Source organism: Nelumbo nucifera, chromosome 3 (genome assembly GCF_055504915.1).
Source record: "Nelumbo nucifera cultivar China Antique chromosome 3, China Antique-T2T, whole genome shotgun sequence".
Classification (NCBI taxonomy): Eukaryota; Viridiplantae; Streptophyta; class Magnoliopsida; order Proteales; family Nelumbonaceae; genus Nelumbo; species Nelumbo nucifera.
Genome location: NC_142651.1, coordinates 64899673 through 64916824, shown reverse-complemented (window position 1 = coordinate 64916824; position 17152 = coordinate 64899673). Strand labels below are relative to the sequence as shown.

The 17152-nt window shown below is 41.5% G+C and overlaps 1 protein-coding gene across 1 annotated transcript; it reads left to right on the top strand.

Annotated features, from left to right (window-relative positions):
* The first annotated feature begins 12272 nt into the window (after positions 1 to 12272).
* LOC104587300 (xyloglucan endotransglucosylase protein 1-like) lies at positions 12273 to 13803 on the top strand. Its single transcript, XM_010244848.3, has 3 exons — positions 12273 to 12833; positions 12957 to 13150; positions 13244 to 13803. The coding sequence occupies exons 1-3, from the start codon at positions 12558 to 12560 to the stop codon at positions 13638 to 13640; spliced, it is 867 nt and encodes a 288-aa protein (XP_010243150.1). The 5' UTR covers positions 12273 to 12557; the 3' UTR covers positions 13641 to 13803.
* The last annotated feature ends 3349 nt before the right edge of the window (positions 13804 to 17152 follow it).

Here is a 17152-nt window from a genome sequence, read left to right as displayed (position 1 = left end):
CCGAGGTAACCCAAAATGGCACACTATATTTTTCCAAAAGAAGTTTTGTACATTTTGAGCTGTGATTGTCACGAGAGGTTCAACTTCTACCCACTTGGTGAAATAATCCACTACTACCACTAGGAACTTCCTCTGGCCTGTCGCCAGTGGAAACGGTCCGAGTATATTGATGCCCCATTGTGCGAAAGGCCACGGGTTGGTGATATACTTGAGGTCAGCAGTGGGCTGATGGTGGATATTGGCGTGCTTCTGGCACTTGTCACACTCTCTGATGTGCTCAATAGCATCTGCTTTCATTGTTGGCCAGTAGTACCCTTGTTGTAGCACTTTTTGGGAGAGGGCCCTGCCCCCCAAGTGTCCGCCGCACAGGCCCTCATGAGTGTCGCAGAGCATGAGCTCGGCTTCGGAAGGTCGCAAGCAGCGCAGATAGGGGAGTGTGTAGGATTTTTGGTACAATCGTTCGTCTATCATGACATATTTGGCCACCTGACGCTCGACCCTTCTAGCGGCATTGTGGTCTGCAGAGAGGGTCCCGTGTAGCAGGAAGCTCGCAAGCGGATCGATCCAACTCAGCTCTACTTGAACGACAGGAGCGACCTCCTCTGCCCCCCTGAGATTGCTAGGCCGAGACAGGTTCTCTATGTACATGGTTCTAATGGTATTATTGAAGGGATGAGAGATCCATCGTATGAACGCCCAAAGATTGCAGAATAAGGGGGCGAATTTCAAAAATTGTTCTCTCCCTTCAACTGGGGATCGCATTCCCTATTTAGAAAATCATATTTTCAAGGATCATTCTTGAACCATAAACTGAACCAGATCTGAACCAAAAGGAGTAGGAGAGGATTATACCTGATACAGAGAAACAGTATCCCCCAACGAAGGTGTTCATGCCCAAGGAAGGATCCAAAGACTGCTCCCACTGAAGATGGCGCAGTGTAGGATGGAGCAGAATCAATAGTGTTCTTCTCCAAGAACTCTGTCCTTCACAAGAATCAGCAGAATGGCACGTGAGCACAGCTTCCTATCAATTCTTTCTCAAAGAACAGATGTCGAGATCGAATCTTGACTTCTCCCACAGCTGGAGATCGAATTGGCAAACAGGGCGGCAAGAAAGAATTCTGCAGGGTTGCTTAATTCTTTCTTCTGTGTTTCACAGCACTAAAGAGGATGTGAATCTGTGTCTAAGGCTGCACCCCCCTTCCTTCTTTTGTTAACCCAAAAGATCAGCTCCTAATCCAATTAGGAGCTGCTTATCCAAATCATATTTGGATCAACCCTCTCTTTAGGTGATAAGGATAAACCCTTATCTTATCTACAGATTAGATTAGCTTTCTCCTAATCTCATTAGGAGGTTTCTAGATCTGAATGACATTCAGATCTGGACTATTTGAGTGGATAGGGTCAAGACCCTATCCTATCTGCTAATCCATCTCAGAATTCGCCCCATAATTAACTAATTAAATAACCCAGTTCGAAATGGGCTTTAGGCCCATTAAGCTTATGTGCTCACTTAACCTTCCTAACTGCTGCCCAGTTGGGTTTCCTTGTATGGCATGGGACCTAAGCATTGATCTACACATTAGCCACATGGGTTCGGCTCAGCCTTTGTTACAAGGCCTGGCCGAATACACTGTTATGGATAGTGCACCCCCTGAAACCCATCAAATGGGCTCTATGGGCCCAACACTTACCCTAAGTGGTCCCTGGGCCAAACCACCTTGTAACACCCAAGGACTGTGGGCAGATGCAAGATTAGCCCATTAGGTATTATCCTCAATGGTCTTACACTTAACCTCTCAGCCCATAATGATCATACACTGCCCGACAAGAGAGGACCTCTCCCTCGGCTGCAAGGAACAGTGTTGCACTCTCTACTTATATGGATCCCGGGAATTAAAACCTTCTTGCAAACATTTTAGAGACCATAATATATATACTTTTATATCTCATATAAAATATACTTTGTAAAACAAATCTCAACGATTGAAATCGGCTGCCGGCAGTCATGGTTTCCATCAGTGAGAGTGCATCCCCGATCATTACCTTTGTTCGACAAAAGGGTTGATCCTGTCCCAACATACCCAGGTTTTGACCCCCACTAAGGATCTCACTGATTGGTACATCAAAGACAGCCCAATCCGACACCTAGTGTAGTATCATAATCGAGTCTAGGGGTCGGGTGTAACTTTCTAGTTTTGCCCATCAATCTCCAAGGTCCAGGGCAATACTGGAAATCTGGTCCAGTTCAAAGATTCAATCAATCCAACACTGTATGTGCCTAGGGTCTCACCCTGGCAGCTGAGACAGGCCACCCCAACCGACTTGGTGGCACCACAGTGTCAACCTTATCAGGATAGGTCTCCCCAGACCGACCCACTGGTTGTGAACATTTTAAACTAACACGAGTCTCATTAAGTGTCCAGTTTAAGGGTATTACACAGAAACATACCTAGGGAACATGAATCAAATATGCACTTTTATTCATTTACAATAAACTCATAAAGTACATCATTTTGATTGAAGCTAAGGGCATACAAAACTATCTAACAATTATCACTAGTGTTGGCTAACCGGGATAGGGCGTCGGCCTCAGCGTTCTCCGACCTCGGGATTTGCTTGACGAAGTGTGACTGAAAATTGAGCAGAGCCTCTCTTACTTTGGCTAAGTAGGCAATCATAGTTGGTTTGCGAGCTTCGTATTCGCTTGTGACTTGATTGACCATGAGTTGGGAATCGCTGCAAATGACGATATGCTTGGCTTTCACTTCTTTGGCCAGAGTCAGCCCCGCTATCAACGCTTCGTACTCCGCTTCATTGTTGGATGGCATGAACTCGAAGCGTAGTGCGTACTCCGACTTTGTGCCACTTGAGCTGTACAGAACGATTCTGGCTCTGCTGCCCTGTTGGTTCGAAGAACCATCTACGTGAAGGATCCAGGAATCCTCATCCCAGTTCACGCTTGGCCTCACTAGGAGAGATGTCGCACTAGCTGCTACCTCACGGTGCTCAGACTCAACTGGCCTGGGAACTTCGAGCTCGCCCAAATTGGGGGCCTCGTGCTTAACCATCCTAGGGACTTCGGAGCTGAAAGTGCATTCTGCGACGAAGTCTGCTAAGGCTTGGGCCTTGATAGCAGTTTGCGGCTTGTATTGGAGGTTGTACACGCTGAGGTCAACAGCCCACTTCGTCAGTCGACTAGAGACCTCGGGCTTGAGCAGAACTTGCCTTAGAGGTTTGTTGGTGAGGACGACAACAGTATGAGCTTGAAAGTACGGACGAAGCTTTCAGGCTACAATAACCAGTGCGTAGGCCAGCTTTTCTATCTTCGGATATCTCATCTCTGCTCCCTACAACACTTTACTAACATAGTAGATAGGTCGTTGGACCCGATCTACCTCTTTTATTAGTGCCGAGCTGACCACTTCATCACTTGTTGATAGGTATAGCTCTAAAACATCGCCCTTCTCGGGCTGGGTTAAGACCGGTATGCTAGCGAGGTACTTTTTGAGCTCGTCGAACGCGAGTTGGCAATGTTGGGTCCATTCAAACCCTTTGCTTTTAAGTGCCTTAAAGAAAGGTAGGCAATGGTCTGCCGACTTAGACATGAAGCGGCTTAGGGCGGCTATTCGGCCATTCAGCCTCTGAACCTCCTTCATTTTTCAGGGTGGTAACATGTCTAGGATGGCCATTATTTTTCTTGGGTTGGCTTCAATGCCGCGCCAGTTAACAATGTATCCCAGGAATTTACCAGAGGTGACATCGAAGACACACTTATTCGGGTTCAACTTCATATTAAATCTACACAGAATTTCAAAAACTAAATGCAAGTCTTGTATTAAGTCGCATGAAAACTGGGTTTTGACGACCATGTCGTCTACATAAAACTCTATTTTTTGGCCAATTAATGGCTCAAACAACTTATTTACAAGTCTTTGAAAGGTTTCCCTGGCACTTTTTAGCCCAAAGGGCATGACCTTGTAGCAGTACAGACCAAGCTCGGTTATGAAGGCAGTCTTTTCTTCATCAGCTGGGTCCATCCTGATTAGGTTGTAGCCCGAATAGGCGTCTAGAAAGCTCAGCAACTCGTGCCCCAAGGTCGCGTCCACCAGATGGTCGATCCTGGGGAGTGGGAAGCAGTCCTTTGGGCAAGCTCGGTTCAGGTCGGTGTAGTCGACCTCACATGCGCCATTTACCGTTAGCCTTTTTTACCAGAATGGGGTTGGCCACCCAACTCGGGTAATGGACTGCCCTCCATCGCTCTGGGGCTAGGTTGCGTTTCTTCTGTCTAACGGGCCTGACTACAGGATCAGTATTCAGCTTATGAGTGACAATGCTAGGGTCTATGCTGGGCATTTCTGCCACAAACCATGCAAAAACATCTAAATTATCAAGTAAAAAGCGTACCAGTTTAGATCGCAGAGGCTCCTCAGTGGAAGCGCCGATCTGAAGTGTTCGGGCTGGGTCCTCCATCGATGTCGGGATGGAGATGGTCTCTTCTGTGGGCGCAGCTCGCTCCTCGCTCTGCTCAGTAGGTCGCTCCAGCTCGAGGTCATCGGCCACCTTGGCTTTCCCTTTAAGGGCGGTGACATAGCATTTGCGAAACTCAAGCTAGTCACGTCGCGGTATCCCGATCCCGAAGTCTGTGCGAACTTCATGGCCAAGTAGTAGGTGGATACCACAACTCGTAAGGCATGGGTGCTCGGCCGACCTACTATGGCGTTATACGAGGAGGGGGTTGCGACCACTAAGAAATCGTGGTTGAGCCTCACTATGCTAGGCACGTGCCGACTTCCACAGGTACTGTGATCCTTCCCAGGGGCCTGACTTCCTCTATGCTAAAGCCTACCAGGGGAGTGTTCGCGGGCTTTAGGTCGTTCTCTTGGAGCTAAAGTTGGTTGAAGGCTACTTTGAAGAGGATGTCTGCTGAGCTGCCTGAGTCGACAAGGACGCGCCTGACTTCAAAGTCATTGATCTTCATCTTTATGACGACTGCGTCATCATGGGGGTAGTGGACCCCGCGCGCGTCATCTTCTGCGAAGAAGATTGGGTCTTCCATCCTGAGTCGACGAGGACGCACCTGACTTCAAAGTCATTGATCTTCATCTTTATGACGACCGCGTCATCATGGGGGTAGTGGACCCCCGCTGCTTCGGGGGGTTGTGTTCCTCCCTATTAGTAATAAAGTAGTGAGTGAAGTATCGTTCCCACGAGGATTTAGGAAACAATTACCAATACTAAATTGGTCACTTCTTATCTGATCAACAATAAATTAAAACTTTAATGAAAGCTAAAAATTATAAACTAAAATCTATCTAAAATATTGGCCCAATTGCCTTCAAATCAGGTTAGAGGAGTAAGCAGTAAAAGTCAATCTTAGAATTCAGCAATCTATCAATTTGGATCATTCGAATAAATCATGATTGAGCCTTGGTTTGGTGAAACCCCAAGGTCATGAACAGCCTCTCTCAAGTGCATGTTCATCCTATGCATGAGTGACGGTTCTTCTATCTCTAGAAAGAATCTAATCCCCATGCATGCATTTCTTCAAACACTTCTAAGGCATCAATTCAAATTGGAATTGATCACCAACTGAATTGTGCAAGTTATCTCTAACCTTGCACTCAATTCAGTTCTTGAATAGTAGATCTGAATTCCTAGAGTCTCTCTCAAGCACTCTAGGAATTCCAAGCTTTAGATCCATTCGGCCAATCTGAAAATTGCAGATCTGAATTCTCTTTCAAGCAATTCAGATCTTGCAATCTCATATCTGAGAATTCAGATCTGAGTTTTGAAGGTTAGTTGGCCGAATTAATCTACAATAATACCCTTATTCAAGAAACTTCAAGTACAATTCATGACCATTTGAATGAATCAAAAAGAATTAGATTGTTGAACTGAAATTTTACAAGCTGAAATACATCAAGGAAGAATGGAAAAAAGGAGAAAGAAGAAAGAAAATATAACAAAGAAACCGAATTCAAATCAAAAGAGAATGAAACTACAATTGATTTATTACAAAAGATCTTTGAATCACAAACCCTCAATTCGAACTCACCTTCTCTTCTAACTTGCTTGTCTTGAACTTCCTTCAGCCCTTCTTCTTCTTCTTCCTTGCGCCTAGCCTTCTTCTCTTCTCTTCTCTCAAGGTGGCCAAACCTCTAAGAGTGGGAGAGCCTTCCTCTCAAGCAATTGAACACCTCTCCCCCCTCCTAGAGGCCTCCTTATATAGTTTTTCAAGGGGGCTCTTGCCCCTTCTTGAAGTCTCTAGAATGGGGTGTATTACACCCCTTTCTTGAACTTTCTAGAGCTCTCTTGAAAGCCTCCTAAGGGCTGCTATTTGGGCTGCACTTAGGCTCTCTCGTAGCACATGATAGCTATACATTGAGCTGCTCTTTTGGGCTGAGAATGGGCCTTCCTTGCTGGGCCGAATTCTACTCATAGCTAGGCTTTCTTTTCTTGGGTTTTCTCAAGGAATTCACTTGCTCTTCTTGGGCCGAAGTGCTCTCTCTTGCTTCCACGACCGGGCTGAACTGAAATTGGTCTTTTTGAACCTTCTTTTCTTGCCTTTTCCTTCCTTTTCTTGGATTAATTATCCCTGAAACTTATTCTTAGCATTAAGCTAAATTAAGGCAAAAATTAATAAAACCAGCATAAAAATCCATGCTAAAGTCCTCAAAAATTATAGATAAATTGTAAGTTCATCATGGCCACTTCACATACGGGGCGTCCTTGATCACCATGAGGATCTCGGCTCGCTTCGCGTTGAGGGGCGTATAGTCCCTTTCTGCTGCTGGAGCTCAGAAAGGCTGATTTGGCTTTGCCCCCCGAGCTTGGTCCTTCTTCTTCTTGCTGTCGCCCTGAGTTGAGGGCTCTGGTTCCCTTTTTCTTTTCTCGAGGGCCTGCTCGCCCTTCTGTTTGATCTCTTCCTCCATCCCAATAAACCGATCTGCGAGCTTGAGGAACTTGGTCACGGTCTTGGGTTGATTGACGATCACGTGCCACTTGAACTCTTTGTGGGAAATACCTCGCTTGGCTGCGGTGAGGCGAACTGTGGGGTCCAGATCGAGTATCTATAGACAAGCGTCATTAAACCGCTTGATGTAACTCCGAATGGACTCCCCTTCCTTTTGAACTATGCCGAGGAGGCTTTCTTGAGTTCTTGGGCACCTCTTGCTGGTGACAAAGTAGGAGGTGAAAACTTGCACGAACTGCACCCAGTTTCTTATTGAACCGGGCACAAGGTTTTGGTACCATGTGCGGGCTACCCCTTTGAAGGTGGTGGAGAAGGCCACACACATGCAAGATTCACTGGCCCTTGCCAGGTGCATCTGGGACTGAAAGGCGTCCACATGATCATTCGGATCAAAGGATCCATCATACTTGTCTAGTGGAGGGAGCTTGAAGTCTCTTGACATGGGGACAACAAGAAGTTCTGGAGACAGTGGAGAAGGAACTGAGAGGAGAGGAGTAGCTTTTACTTCACCTGAGCTCACCTCCTCTTTACCTTTGAGCTCGGGCGAGACACGGGTAGCAGTTCGGCGAGCTCGCCGGCTCAGCGTTGGTGTTGCTTGCTTTAGTGTTACCAAGCTCGATGGGCTCGGACTGCTAGTGGTAGCTCTAGACTGAAGGGCCCTGCCTGGTGTCAATAACTAGGACCTCAAACGGATTTTTTGCAAGTGGGAGCTCGAACTGCGAGCGCTGGGGCGATACGGGCTTGACTGGCTGGGAGGCCCTCGACTTGCCCATAGGCTGCGAGGCGGGGGTGACTAGCCTCTCCTTTCTGCCATGGGAAGAGACTTGGCTCTTGGAGAGATCCTGGGCCTGAGAGGCTTCTCCCCAGCGAGGTCATTTGCTCCGGCGGGAGGGCTTGGTATGCTTCGTGGCCGGGTGCCTAAGAGGAAGTGGCTACTGGGCCTGAGGCAAGGAAGGGAACTGCTACTGATACTGGTACTGAGAGACCTGATGCAACACTTGTTGCTGGTAGAGTTGGAACTGCTGCATTTGAGCTTGCATGGCTCGCATGCACTGCACTAAGTCTTCCAACTGATTTTGGTTGGTCACTAGGGGCACAACCGAAGGTTCAGCAAAGGTCGCTCCAACCTTGAACTGTCCGATGCAGACAGTGGGAAGCTGGGGTTGCTCTCCAAAAGCGTTCTGGTTGGCACCACATCCGACGTTGCTGGAGGAGGCCTTGAATGCTAAGTTCTCAAAAGGAAAAAATGTAGAAACTTAGAGGAAGGCTTTTTTGAAGCGTATCCCATAGATGGTGCCAAATGATGTTGTGCAATCCGGGCACTCCTAGTAGGCAGCTGACTGGCTCCTCATTTGCGACGGATGATACCTGAGAAGAGACCGGTGAAGGATTCCCGGGGGACTTGCCCGGTGGGAATACTCTGATGCTTAAGTTAGAACGTTGGAGAAAGTAGTAAAAAGTGTAAAGAAGGCTAAGAGTGCAGGTCGCGCTAGATCACTGAGTTAGCTCGAGAGAAGTTCGAGATATTCAAGATAAGATATCAGATATTCAAGAGAGTCCTTCCCTTCAACTAGGGGGCTCTTATATATGAGCGTTCTTGTCAAATCGGGTGTAACCGCCACTGGACCTCTGTCGCAGCCGTTATCTACCAGGGCTGTGCAGGTAACTGTTGCAGTGTACTACCGAATCGGGTGAGTGACACGACCGGGAAGGACAGACACGCCACCATCTATCAAGAGACGTTGGCGCAGTCTTGTCGGGCTGGCAAGGGCTGCGCCGTCGTTCAGGAGACGTGGCACAGTTTGACGGGTACGGTCTTGTCAGACAGAAGCTTCCTGAAAACATTGCGTCGCTTAGTAGCGAGCTATCCTGTCGCGAGCTACCTTGTAGCGAGCTCCTAAGGGTATTGCGAGGTGATTCCTCTTGAATTGGCCCTTGAGGCAGTTTTTCTGCCTAAGTATTGGAGCGAGCTGGTTATCCTAGCTCGCGAGCTGGGGTAGACTTGTCTTGGAGTATTCCCTTTTAGTACATCGAGGGTCTTCGAGCTCATCCTATAGCAAGCTCCTCCTATGGCGAGCTGTGACATAGCAAGATGTCCTGCAGGCCCGTTACTTAGTCGCGGTCAGGCTATGATGCTGAGCTGTTACTTATGCTGAGTCATGTCCACGTGTCACCGTCTCAAGGGATCGGGTTAAATCACCCTCCATCAGTTCCCACATAAAGGAAAGCTCTCAAATTAGAGAGCTTTTTTCCGAGACAAGTGACATCAAAGAACATTAATCTTAAAAGTGATTATTCCCATTTTCAATCAAAAGCTTTCTTCCCAAGGTTTAATGTATCGACACGTATTGGCCCGTATTGGTCGATACGTATCATTTCGGGACCCCTCCGATACGCCCTTACAATGTGTGTATCAGGAGTCTTACCGGTTTAGGGGGTGGAGGAGCCCTAAACCGGCCCCCCTAAACCAATTGCAAAAGAAAATAAAAATGACACAAAATGCAGTATCGATTCGCTCGATACGCCCCTATCGGCTTACATCCATTAAAAAGAAAAAAACAATTCAAGAAAAATGTTATATTCAAAAAGGTTAGTGCTGCAAGATCTATAAAGTGAGTTATTATTTAGAAATAAAACTTTATCTAATCTCTTAAATTAAATAACAAAGTTATATATAAAAAATATCAAAATAATAGCATAAATTTACAACATAAAAAATGGGTGTCAAACAAAATTTATCAGAATACATGAATAAAAAAAATATTAGAGTACATGCCCCTATGAGGGGTCATTCTCTAATATATATAAATGAAAATCCTCAAACTAGAGAACTTCTCTTTTAGACACGTGGCAACCTTTTTTTTCAGAAAATAGTATCTAAAAAGTTGGTGTTTCCACTGTCAAATAGAGGCCTTCTTCCTTCGACATGTTTCTACTCACTAGTGAGACTAGTTAACTCCACTGGACGATGCTAATATTTGATTACTTATAAAAAGGTGTATGGACTATATAAATTTTCAAATTTAATTTTCTAATTCAAATAAAAAAATTCATTATAAAAATTTTCAATGACATGGGTCTCATTTTATTAGACAAAGATTATCAATTATAAATATAATTTAAATTTTAAACTTAAATAAAGAAGTCAATTAATCAAAACAAATAAACAATGAATCTCAAACAAAATGATATACAGGTGTAATTGCCCATTTGCAAAAGGGGTCATTCTGTAATTATGCATTAAGTTCTCTGACACCTAATTTCTGGTGGGCCCAATCTAAACCATCCACTGAACAACTTTTTCAAACATGGAAGTTTTTCCTGCCACATCTTCCCCAGATCCAACAATGCCTCAAAATTTTCCCATGTAACTATTTTCTATTTGATTGATGTGAAGGAAAGGAAAGACTTTTATTTCCCCGTTTAGCAAAGCTGTAAAGTTCCATTGGGCTCAAAGTTTGTTGGTGAAGTGTGTGAACGATGGTAGAATGTGTGGCCCCCATCTCTCCAACTCAGCTGCCATGTGTAAAGATAAAATGTGAAAAGACATAGAATCAGTGGAGCCAACAGTTTTTGCAATACACGTTTTCTTTCTCTAAAGTCAATACACATTTTCTTCCCTTTAGTTTAGTATGCCCATAATTATATTTTCTTCTCTTTGTGTGCTTCTCTATTTTTTCTATTCATCACATCTCTACCCATAAACCCATGGTTTTCAAAGCTAGACTGGACCGGATGGTTGGACCAGAGAATCGGGAACCGATTAGGTGACCAATTTCATTTTTCCTTAAAATTAGATTTTTCTCAAAAACCGTTGATTTCGGTTAATAAACCGCTGATCCGGACGATTAATTGTTCAAACCGTTCAAACGATTTTGATCGTTTTTTTATTTTATTTTTTTAATTTTTTGTCAGATTCGAACTGTCGGACCGTTCAACCTGGAATTGGACATCTGACCAGTTTATTCTCTGAGTCGGTTTTAAAAATCTTGCATAAACCACTATATTTTCTTTTACAAAAAAAAAAACATGTTATTTGATTTAAAAATAAAAATCAAAACTACCCCAAATAGGTTTTAGAGGTTTACCCAATTTTTTGACTTGGAAATCGTAGTTTTTTCTTTTCTTAGAGTACATGAAATCTTAGATTAATGTATTTGTAATATTTTACCTTAAGATACCAAAATTTATTTTCCAGTATAAATAGTATGTTATTCTAAACCTAATATAAATAATTTATGTATAGTGATCTTAACATGGCGCTATATAGTATTTGATTACAGAGGATATATATTTTTCATGTGACTCTTTATTATAAATGAAATAAAGTTTCAAATTTATCAAAAATAGAACAATATGTTTTGATCATAGAGAAGGACTATAAATGTAGTTGAAATATTTAGACTAGTAAAAAAATCCTGGCCCCTTTTGCACTGCAAATAATGGGTCTTTAATTTCATTAAAGAAGTGGAACAAGGATTCCATGAGGAATGTGGAGAAAATATTCAATACCAATCCAACTACTTGGCTTTCTATTATTGAACAGTAATATAATAATTAAAATTATAATGGAAAATTTTGAAATTAAACTCTAAATTCAAAGGCAGGAATGTAAAGAAAAAGGGTATTTAATAGGACAAAATGCAATTATCAGCGCAGGGTTATATACCTATAAAAAAATATCATGATACAAATTTAAAAGAATATTTTTTGACATAAAATATAATTGCCAACTAAGGAAAAAAAAAACTAATAAAAACCAATACATGGAGCCAAATAAAAAAGAAAAAAAAAACTAATACATTTCATATCTCTGTGAACAGCTCTGAGATGTAGAGAATCATCCAGAACCTACATGGTTAATCTAGGGTTTAGCCCCTAGGATGTGTAGGGAATCAGCCCCAACCCACATAATCCATGGGTGCATACACATGTCAATTGCAGATGAAATGGACATCATGGGTGGGTCCTGACCACACAGAAGCCACCAATCAATTAGTGGGCCCACTACTCATACATCCCAATTCCAGCTATATATGTTTTAAACTTTCAGTGAATCTTCTCTTTCTTGGGTCCCACATAATTAATAACTCCAACAAAATCATGATCCAACATGGACAAATAAGCATACATCCACATAGATCCCATCTTTGACAGCTGTTTGGTAATAAAATCCAAAGTATAAAGAAACAAAAGCAATGCAGGAGAAGGGACCACCGTCGTTCACTCCAATAAAATAACAAAAACCAACCTACGTACGCAGAAATTAAAACGAAGGATCTCAACCCCTCCGCCCATGTCTTCTTGGCTCGGTGGCTCCAGTTTCAAATTTCCCAGCTGTGCTTGCCAGCTTTGCGCTCTATTTTGTGGTCACGCGTCATCTCGTTCCACCATAAACCTCTCTCTCTCTCTCTCTCTCTCTCTCTCTCTCTCTCTCTCCTTCACGGGCATTTCCTTTTTCCTTGGTCCTTATCCCTCGACATATTCCCTCTCTGTATAAATTCCCCCTAAACCCAACGCCATTCATCACCAAGTCAAAACCCCTCTCCCTCTCTCTTGCTTGCTCGCTTAAGTGCCAAACATGGCGTTTGCTCATAGGCTTTCAGACCTTCTCATGTCAGCTTTGATCATGAGCTCTCTAATGGCTGCTTATGCTGCTAACTTCTACCAAGACTTTGACCTCACATGGGGTGACCATCGTGCCAAGATATTCAATGGAGGACAGCTTCTCTCCCTTTCCCTCGACAAGACTTCTGGCTCCGGCTTCCAGTCCAAGAAAGAATATCTCTTCGGGAGGATTGATATGCAGCTCAAGCTCGTCGCCGGAAACTCTGCCGGCACAGTGACTGCCTACTATGTAATTCTCATTCCCTATTTCATTTTGATAAAACTCTCAAATCCTTAACTTAAATCCTGTGGATTAAAACACAGGACTCTAGCTTGTAGCCTAATGTTCATATCTCACTGTTTTGTCGTGCAGTTATCTTCTCAAGGACCAACGCATGATGAGATCGACTTCGAGTTCTTGGGAAACCTAAGTGGAGACCCTTACATCCTTCACACCAATGTATTCACACAAGGGAAGGGAAACAGAGAGCAACAGTTCTATCTCTGGTTCGACCCTACCAGGAACTTCCACACCTATTCAATCGTCTGGAACCCACAAAGGATCATGTAAGAAGGACAATCTCTAATCTGATTAATTTAATCATAAGTTGAGAACTAATTTCATTTTATTAATAGATATTTGTGTTCTTGTTTCTGCAGATTCTTGGTGGACAACATTCCTATCAGAGAATTCAACAACGCAGAAGCGAGAGGCGTTCCTTTCCCTAAGAACCAACCCATGAGAATCTACTCCAGTCTCTGGAACGCCGATGACTGGGCGACAAGAGGTGGCCTAGTGAAAACTGATTGGACCAAAGCACCCTTCACTGCTTACTACAGGAACTTCAATGCCAATGCTTGTGTCTGGTCTGCTGGATCCTCTTCTTGCAGCTCCAAGTCTACGAATTCTTTCACAGATAGTGCTTGGCAGACTCAAGAACTCGATGCAACGAGCCGAAGAAGACTCAGATGGGTACAGAAGTATTACATGATCTACAACTACTGCACAGATGTGAAGCGCTTCCCTCAGGGTCTCCCTCCTGAGTGTAGACGTTGAAGGTTCTAAGAAATGGCACCATGGCTTTTGTTTTATTAGTTTATTGAAACGAGTTTGTAACATATTCGTCGGTGTTGATTCTTTATTATTTTGTTCATATTCAAATTTACATGGTTTGATGCTATGTAATAAAAGAAGTCAAATAAATTAATTATATTCATTATTTCTTGTTGTTTATCATCCCTTCTGTTTTCATTTATTATAAATAAATTTCAAACATGCAAAATGATATATCTCCTTTAATTCTTTTTATGAGCGAAGCTTCATAGCTGGTGAATTGCTCAGCATATGTGACAGAAAGGCCTATAATTAGATTCAGTCAAATACCATGAATTTTTTTTTCTTTACTTTATAAATATGGAAATTTATGGCCTACTCATGTTTATGAGGTATTGAGGTGTACTGAATGATAAAAACCCCTTACAAATGTATTTAATATTTTTGTTGTTTATTGTTTATTTCCGGGTTGAAGTGAGGGAAATAATAATTCACTTGTGGATGTTCAAGCATGGCCCAGGTCAGATTGGGCTGAAGGAGCAAGTACAGAATCTGGCCAACCCATGTTTCGTCTAGTCAATTTCTCGCTGATGAATTCCAGTTATTGTGAGCGGCTTAATTCTTCTCAAACAACTGTTCAACCTAAAATGTTTTAAGCTGTTAGGTGAGCTACCAATTTATTCTCTAACTAGTGGTGCAACTTGGGTGGGCCCAATCCTAATCTGGCTCAACTAAAACTTTTGCACAGATTAGGCTTGAGTTTTCAAACTTCAAGCTGGGCTTGGCCAAAAAGCTTTGGACTAACCTAAACTCAACTTGGGCTTAAGTTGAGGCCTCAATTAGCTCGAGCCTGACATAATCTCATCTGAGCCCACTCAACATTTTTTCTACCTGGAAATTGTGCTACAAAGTTGAACACGCCCAATCCCAAGCCTATCTCGAGATGTTGGGCTAAGCTTGGGTTGGACCTGAATTAGTAAAACCAAGCTTAACCATAAATTGGGTCAAGCCTGAGCTCAAAATTTAAGACTTAGGATAGGGGTTCGGTTGACCCTCAACCCAAACCAACGCACCCAAGTTGCACCCCTAGAAGGAGCATTGTGACATTCCAAACTATATTAGTTTTTATTTTTATTAAATTGTTTTAACTTTTGCTAGTTTTTTATTTAGTATTATTTTTTGGTATTTTTAAATGGATCAGGGGTTTTAAAACTGATAGTAATTTAAGTTTAAAACTAATAGTTTTTTTAATCTTTTATTTTTCAACAAATTTGTAGTATAATTTTATTTTTTAAATGAATATCAAATTGTACGATTTATTTTTAAAACTAAATTTTTCTTGATTTTTGGTTATTTTTATTAATAAGCATGTATTAGTTTGTATAAACTTTATTTTTTAAATAAAACGTACATTAATGGAAAAATATTAAAATATTTTTTATTAATTCATATTATTTTATCTAAAATTTTTGTTATATTATTAACTTAATTAGTTAACTAATTGTTTGTGTTATTAATTAATTAGTTAAATAATTAAATAAGTTTTTTAATTAAATTATAATTAGTTAACGAATTATACAATTAACTTATTATTTAATTAAATTTGTTAAGTTAATTAATCATATAATTAAGCTCCTATGTGCATACTTAGTAGTTAGTGTAAGCTTAAACATGTAGTACTTTTTTACTACCACATCATTCATGAAAGAGGGCTCACTTTGCTTAGATTTTTCCTTTTCTTCAATTTTGTCCATGTGAGCTCTGAAAAGCTCATGGCTGGCTTAAAAGACTCACCACCCATTTTTTATAGGAAATAGGCCATCATTCTCAGCTTTGAAAATCAATTTTATTTTCTTGATAGTGACTCCATTCTCCATGGGAAAGGCATTCAACCAAAGAGATTTGAGATTCGAATGAATGAAAAGGGAAGTTGTTAGGCATCCCTCTCTCCAAACTGTTGCCACAGCCAAATATGGGAGTTGTTTAGGCTTAAATTGTAGCAAAAAACTAATAAAATGGTTGCGAAGAATTCTTGAAATTTGGAGAAAAACACTTCAAACTTCTCTTAAAACTAATTTTGAGGTGATGTTATTAGGACTTAAGTATTGAATTCCTTGGGACCCTCTCTCTACCTCTTTATTTTAGCCTAAAAGGAGTGGAGAGTGCAAATTCTCCAAGGTTTCAGAATTTCAAGCAACCCAAAACCAAACTAAGAAAAAAAGATCATGAATCTAAGATAAATGGTAAAGTGAGAGGTTTGCCTCTTGTGTGTGGCTTTCTCAATGAAATTGCAGCAATTGAACTAAATAAGAAGGGAATTTGAACAAGCTTCCGAGCTCATGGTAAGTTTCTATAATTGAACTTTTAAGGTTAAGACAAGTCCGAAACTGTTATAAACTTGGAGATTTCTTGCAAATCTTGAACCTAAAACACTAAAGGTAAATTTGAAGTTTAAGGCTCAAATATTTAGGGATTTTTGGGCAAATGGTATCTCTAGATGATAGCTATAAATATATAACCCTAGCAAGTGCACTAGTTATCAAGTAGTATAATAATATCGTTCCCAGGGGGATTTAACAAAATAAGTATTAGAATCACAATTTTCCCTAATTATTTGGACAGTCGAAATTTAGGATTGAGCAAGAACTACTGAAAATAAAACTGGAACAAAGAAAATAAAAACAAGGGTGATCACTAATCGAATATGCAAATGATGAAATCACTAGGACTTTTGGTCCACCTAACCAATGTAATGAATATTGATGGGTCCGATTATCCAAGACTAATTATCATTCCCATAAGCTGAGATTTTCCCAAATTTATTTAATATTCTCTCTCGAGATATACTAAACCTACGCCCATCAGGTAACCCTTCGATCTCTCGAGTAGAGCTCTCAAGATGGAAGTGCAGTAAGTCCAAGAAAACCATTAAATTCAGATGAATCATGTATATATATCTCTATATACCATTCAATTCACACTATGAATTATTCTGTTAATTATGTGAATTTCTCTCTCAATTCATTCACATAACTCACATCAATTAAGAGGTGGCTAAGCTCTTAATTGCATTAAGCACAATAATTCATAGACTATATGGAAATCACAATCTTGGATAAATCAAGAAGATAAAAATATATTCATTAACATGGTTAGGCTTTCCATAGCCCTAGCAAGAAACAAATCAGTTCATAATAGAAGAATTAAACCAAACAAAGGGAAAGGAAGAACTCTTGAATTCGCCCATGGTGCTGAGATCTCCTCCTCTTGCCGCCACCTTCTTCTTGAGATTTCTTCAATTCTTGAACCTTTCTTGAACCCTTTTTGACTAATTGCTCCTTGCTTCTTGATTCAAATCCGAAATTCAGTGATTAGTGATGCCTAAAGCTGGTCCACCCCCTACTTTATATAGATTAAAGGGGAGGGGGTGGTCTCCTACTTTCTCTTGAAGTTGATCTTTACAAGAAATAGAAAGTCCTATCCTAATTCTAATCTTATCTCTTTATCTCTTGAAT